Here is a 6000-nt window from a genome sequence, read left to right as displayed (position 1 = left end):
GAGCAGGGACACGCATATGTCACACACCCCTACACACACCACACACCACACACACCCTGCATGCACCCTGGAGACATGCCCCAGACTCCAGATGGGAGGGGCGGAGCAGGGGGGGTGAGAAATGTGGTTGGTTGGTGTTTTCCTGTATTTTCCTACTTTGCCAGAAAGAATATATGTTATTTTTTGTCATGAGGGAAGCATTTTATTTTCTCAAAAGAAAAAAATGCATGCAGAATTAAGAGTAAAACCAACTGAAGGCAGAAAAGGAAGGCTGAGGGGACATGGAGCCCTGGGGTATCATTTCCCCTGGAGACACCTGGACACTACACAGGGCCGAAGGAGGGGACAGTGGGGCCAGGAGACTATGGCCCAGGCAGAGTGGATGACATCTCTTGCCTCTGCACTGCCTCTCTGCGTGTCTATCTCTGTCTCCCTTACACACCGAGTACAGTACAAGCCAACTGGACACAGGCCCAGAGTGAGGAAGTCCCAACCAGAGAAGGAGCCAGAGACAGGAGGGGGAGAGACAGAGCAACTTTCCCACCTGCCTTCCGAGTTACCCGTGTGGCCAGGCCTGGGATCATCAGGGAGAACGTCACCCAGTCCCTCAAGTGCTTGTTCTAGTGGGCGGGCTGACAACCTCTGCGGATTCCAGGGCATCAGGGAGAGCTCCCAGGGCCAGTCTGTGGCCTCAGAGATGTGCTTTGCCGGATGAATAGGAGTTTGCCAGGTTGTAGAGCGGGAAGAAAGGGCATTCCAGCGGTGAAAACAGCCTGGGCAAAGGCATGGAGGTGTGGGAGGGCCTGGGAAGAGTCAGAGATGTGAAGAGGTGGATGGGGAGAAAAATCTGAGAGGCAGAAAGGGAGGGTGGGGACTGAAGAAAGAGAGACAGCATCCAGGCAAAGAGGAAAAGAGACAGAAATTAGCAACAGTGAGACAGAAAGACACATAGAGAAAGAAAAGGAAAATCAACCAGGCGCAGTGACTCACGCCTATAATCCCTACACTTTGGGAGCCCAAGGGGGCAGATCACCTGAGCCCAGGAGCTCAAGACCAGTCTGGGCAACTAGCAAGACCCTGTCTCTAAACACACACACACACACACACACACACACACACACACAATTAGCCAGGGTATGAGGGCGCGCACCTGTGGTTCCAGCTACTCGGGAGGCTGAGGCAGGAGAATGGCTTGAGCCCAGGAGGTGGAGGTTGCAGTGAGCCACTGCACTCCAGCCTGGGGACAGAACAAGACTCCATCTCAAAAAAAGAGAGGGAGGGAGGGGAAAGGGAAATAAAAGAAAAGGAAAGAGAAAGAAAGAAAAAAGCAAGGAAGGTGGGGTGTGGGATTTTAAAAACCTACATATTAGGTACACCGTACGCTACTCGGATGACGAGTGTACTACAAAATTCACCCGTATGTAATTTATCCATGTAACCAAAAACCACTTGTAACCCCAAAAGCTATTGAAATTTTTAAAACTTAAAAAAGAAGAAACAGGAAATTGATGTAAGGCCAGAGAGGGCTGAAGAGGCACTGACAGACGAGAGAGGAAGACAGAGAAAGGCTCAGATGGACAAGGAAGAGAGAGGCCCCGCGCTGGCGGGTCCCGCCTGTGCCGGCGCGGGGGGTTGGGGTTGGACCCTGCCACGCCGCGCATGCGCACTCCTGACCTGCCGCGGCAGCACGGGCGAGAGCTTTGTCCCCAGCGTGCTCGCACGTGGCCCTGCGCCCCCGGGGCACACGTGGGTCCCGCCGGGAGTGGCCAGCGCTGCGGGTGGAAGTCCAAGCTCACACGGGTCCACATGGGCACGCATGCTGTCCCCACCCACATCCACGTGAATCCAGCTGCACACCTCGGTGCCCACACACCCCAGTAGCCCACAGGCTCGTCAACCCCGTGGATTTGTGTTCACACAGTACACACACAGCCAGAGCAAGCGGACTGGCTCACCTCATCCCGTTAATGCCCAAGCACACACATCTGGGACACATCTCCACGAGCCCAGGCTCACAGACCACCTAGACAGCTGCTCACACACAAACATCCAAACACCATGTCTGCGAACAAACAGAGCCCACGCACATACCCCCATGAACAGAAAGGCACACGCATCCAGGTACGCTCCCACCAGCAGAGAACACCTGCCACAACCTCACATCCAGATCTCTACTCCCGAGACACGCACACCCACACACACACACCCTTGTGATCTCCAGATGCCACCCTGACCCGGACACTATGATTTGTTGAAATTCGTTTTTAATTAAGCGATGTTGCGGCCAGAGTTGACTCCGGTGTACAGGTGTGTGATCTGATGTATATTTGTGTAAAATAAATGTGTTCGTATAGACGGTTGCAAATCAACCTTCAAGACTGCGTGCTTTGGTGGTGGGGAAGGAGGGAGGAGGGGAAGGGTCTTTGGGTGTTTCTTCAGCGTTTTCAGGACTTTTGTGGATCGATCTAGCACCCCTGCCCTGCACTCCTAGGAAACACGTGAAGAGCACACACAGTGGCATTCTCGTGGTGTATGTGTGATCTCCTCTAGGCAGGCCTGACAGCCCCACCCACTCCCCAGTGTCACTGCTACCATCCACCACGGACATTTGAGTCCTGAACATGTCATGCTCGGGGAAGTCCTGTGATGTGCCTTGTCCTTCTCCCAGGTGCTCACCCCCAAACACAGGTGCAGATGTGCACAAACAGCCACATTCTGCCGTAGCTGTCTCCAGTCTCATCAGGTCACCCCTGCCTTGGCCTGAAGCCCTCCAGCTACTAGTACCGCCCAAAGACCCCTCGAGGGGCAGTTTGTTCTCGCATATTCCGCCCCATCTCACTCTCCAGCACACAGTCGATGTTCAATAAACTGTTGATCAAATTCTGAGGTCTGCTTGTGTTTAATCAGACAATATGCAAAGTATTTACAACCAATTCTGGATACCCCCACCCCCCCATGTCTGGGCCTTGGAATTTGGGACCCCCAGGCCCGGCCCAGAGCCAGGGGTCCCCAGGCCTCTGCATAGTCATCTGAAATCTACAAAACACTGTTTAAAAAAAAAAAAAAAAAGGACAGTATTAAGACACCTTACACAAAGGGCCTTAGGCAGTTGGAGAGGGATTTGAGAGCTCGCTGGGGTGAGTGAGCCCAGATTTGACTGGAATGGACGAGAGAAGACTTGGGTAATAAACATGTACGAAAGGAAAAGTTGAAATTTCATAGGCAGGCACTGCTTGACCTCCTTCCCCACTGGCAGGGCCTGGCTGGCTCAAGAACCCCTGGCAGTGGGAATGTTATTGCTATGATGAGGGGGCCATGGTGAAATGTACATGTTTGGGGGACGGAGCGGGGGGGCATTTTTACATGTTAAATATGGACGCACATGGAGACACACACACATGCACACGCACACACACACACAGGGACCCTTGGCAAGATGCCACAAACTGTCAGCTGCCCCTTTACACTTGGGCACACTGAGGCCCAGGCAGAATCTACCACACACCCTAAGGCTGAACAGAGCCGGAGCCCAGTCTCCTGATGTCCCAGGGCTGGGCTCACCATGGATGTCCTGCCACAGGGCCTGGACTGGAGCTGAGCAGTTGCAGAGGCCATGGCCACATGTGGGGCAGACGCTGCAGCCCAGAGAGAAAGCAGGGGCTACCCAAGGTTACACAGCCAGTCCTGGTGCATGGCAGTGGGTAACACGTCCTCTTTCACCCCCGCCTAGGCACTCTTTTCTCTCCTCATGAGTTAAAGGGTGCCGACTTGGGGAGGAGAACAAGGCCAGGAATTGAAATGCCACAGGACAAATTACGGGGAAGGAGGCCAGGACCAGGGCCTCCTGGACTCTTGGCTCTTCTATGTCCGTTTGATTGCCTCCAGAGCCCCGGGGCTCACTCCCTTTCATGGCCGGCTGGCTCTGAAGGTCAAAAATCACCCACAAGCTGATTGAAGCCTCTCTCTCCACACTTGCACCTTTCACTCCGATTCCCAGCTCAGCCCCACATCTGCCTCCATGCTGTTCCCGACAGCTGGGCTGAGCGGGCAGCGGCAGTGGGATCTGCCGTCTCGAATGCATCCTCAGACCCCTTGTCTCCCGGGCTGTCCCAGTCTTTCCATGATTCCTCCGACGAACTGTTGGTTCCTGAGGAAGACAGAGGGAGCACCAGGTTCCAAGCCCACCTCCACTCTGAACTGCTCCGTGGCCTTGGGCATGTCACATCCCCTCTCTCGACTGTCTCCCCATGGGTGAAATGGGGGCAAGGAAGTGATGATCTCGAAGGGTCCGTCAGTTCTAAGGAGGGCAGGGTTTGAGGGGGTACTCATCCCACCCACCCACCATCATCAGGTCAGGCGAGGCCTCGTGCTGCCCAGCCTGGGAGCAGTGGCAGAGGGTCTGTCTCGGCAGCCTCCACCTACAGGTGTTTCCAGAATGGATGGCAAGGGGCAGGGTGGCAGGCAGGCAGGGCCAGGGGCCCATCGCTCCTCTTTGGAAAGGCTCTTTGGCCAGCTCTCGACATAGACCGGCAGTGGCACAGAAGTGGGGAAGGAATTCAGTGAGTGGAGCAGGCTGAGGCTGGAAAAGGGCACCCTCAGCCCCGGCCCCAGCCCTTCTCCCGGTTCTTCTTCCAGAGACCCACAGAGCTCCAGGAGGGAGTGCGGGGAGGAGAGTGTGGCTACAGCGGGAGCCGGACAGAGTCACTGTGCTGGTCTCGCACGCCTGCCGCCCTCTCGGGCCACCCTAGGTCCAGAAGCCCCTTCCATGTCACCAAAGAGAGAGGGGCCTCGCCCCTGACAATTCAGCCCCACAGAGAGAGGACCAACAGCAGGCAGGCAGAGTGGGGCAAGCCCCGAGATAGGGGCCACCCAGCCCAGAATCCAAGCCGAGAAGCCGGTCTGGGCCCGCCTGCACCTAGAGGTTCTCCCCGGGCTGGTACTGGGGCTCGGTGGACGTGAAGTAGTCCTCCAGGAAGGCCTGCAGGTACTCGAAGGTGGGCCGCTCCTCAGGCTCCTTCCGCCAGCACTGGCACATGAGGTCATGCAGGGACTCGGGACACTCCGGTGGGCAGGGCATCCGGTAGCCCCGCTCCACCTGGTCCAGCACCTCGCGGTTCACCATCCCTGTGGGCAGAGCAAGACATGGGGAGCCCAGCTCCAGTGAGGAAAGTGGGGTGGGGGAAGCTGATGGGGAGGACAGCGAGGGCTTCCTGCCTAGGACAGGTTGAGTGTGACCATAGGTAGGTCCTGTCCCCGAAGCTGAGAGCATGGACCATCGAGAGAGCCTAACATCAGATGCTCAACTTCTTTGTTGTAAGGATGGGGAAATAGGCCCAGCAGGAGTCATGACTTGCCCAAGGCTACCAGGGCAGAGGGGTTTGGGGACTAGAGACGGGCCATGAGGACCTTCTTACCAGGGTAGGGCACTCGTCCCTTTGTGGTGAGCTCAGTCAGCAGGATCCCAAAGGACCACACGTCCGACTTGATGGTGAAGCGGCCATAGAGGGCAGCTTCCGGAGCCGTCCACTTGATGGGAAATTTGGCACCTGCAGGAACGAGAAAGGTCGGGGCAGCTCTGACCTCCTGTCACCACCACTCTGGTAGATAAGCACCATGAGGAATGACAGATGAGGAAACAGCTTCGGAGTGGGACGTGACCTGTCCCAGGCCGAGCGCAGCATACCACACAGTCCCTGCTCACCTTGCCGGGCCGTGTACTCATTGTCTTCGATGAGCCGAGCCAGCCCGAAGTCGGCCACTTTGCACACTAGGTTCTCTCCTACCAGGATGTTGGCTGCACGAAGATCCCGGTGGACGTAGTTCATCCGCTCCACATACGCCATGCCTGAGGCGATCTGCAGGTGGAACCGCGGGAGCCCGGCTCAGGTGCCACCCATGCCCTCCCAGGGCCACATAGCACCCCGGGGCTGGAGAGCCAACTACCCCTTCCCCACCCTCCCCACACTTCTTCAGGCAAGTGAGGTCAGTTCACAGTAAATG

General features: G+C 56.4%; 1 protein-coding gene across 4 annotated transcripts in view; it reads right to left on the bottom strand.

Annotated features, from left to right (window-relative positions):
* Nucleotides 1–2248: 2248 nt before the first annotated feature.
* SRC (SRC proto-oncogene, non-receptor tyrosine kinase) overlaps nucleotides 2249–6000 on the bottom strand; it is a 69806-nt gene continuing 66054 nt past the window's right edge. For all 4 annotated transcript variants that reach the window (XM_017859115.1, XM_017859114.1, XM_017859116.1 and 1 more), the window contains 3 exons: nucleotides 5702–5855; nucleotides 5415–5546; nucleotides 2249–5124 (listed from right to left, as the gene is read on the bottom strand). In XM_017859115.1, the coding sequence (XP_017714604.1) occupies nucleotides 4916–5124; nucleotides 5415–5546; nucleotides 5702–5855 (495 nt within the window). In that variant the 3' untranslated portion in view covers nucleotides 2249–4915. The remainder of the gene's footprint in view (nucleotides 5125–5414; nucleotides 5547–5701; nucleotides 5856–6000) is intronic.

Source organism: Rhinopithecus bieti, unplaced genomic scaffold, assembly GCF_001698545.2.
Source record: "Rhinopithecus bieti isolate Rb0 unplaced genomic scaffold, ASM169854v2 scaffold_38981, whole genome shotgun sequence".
Classification (NCBI taxonomy): domain Eukaryota; kingdom Metazoa; phylum Chordata; class Mammalia; order Primates; family Cercopithecidae; genus Rhinopithecus; species Rhinopithecus bieti.
This window is presented reverse-complemented; position numbering and strand designations above follow the sequence as displayed.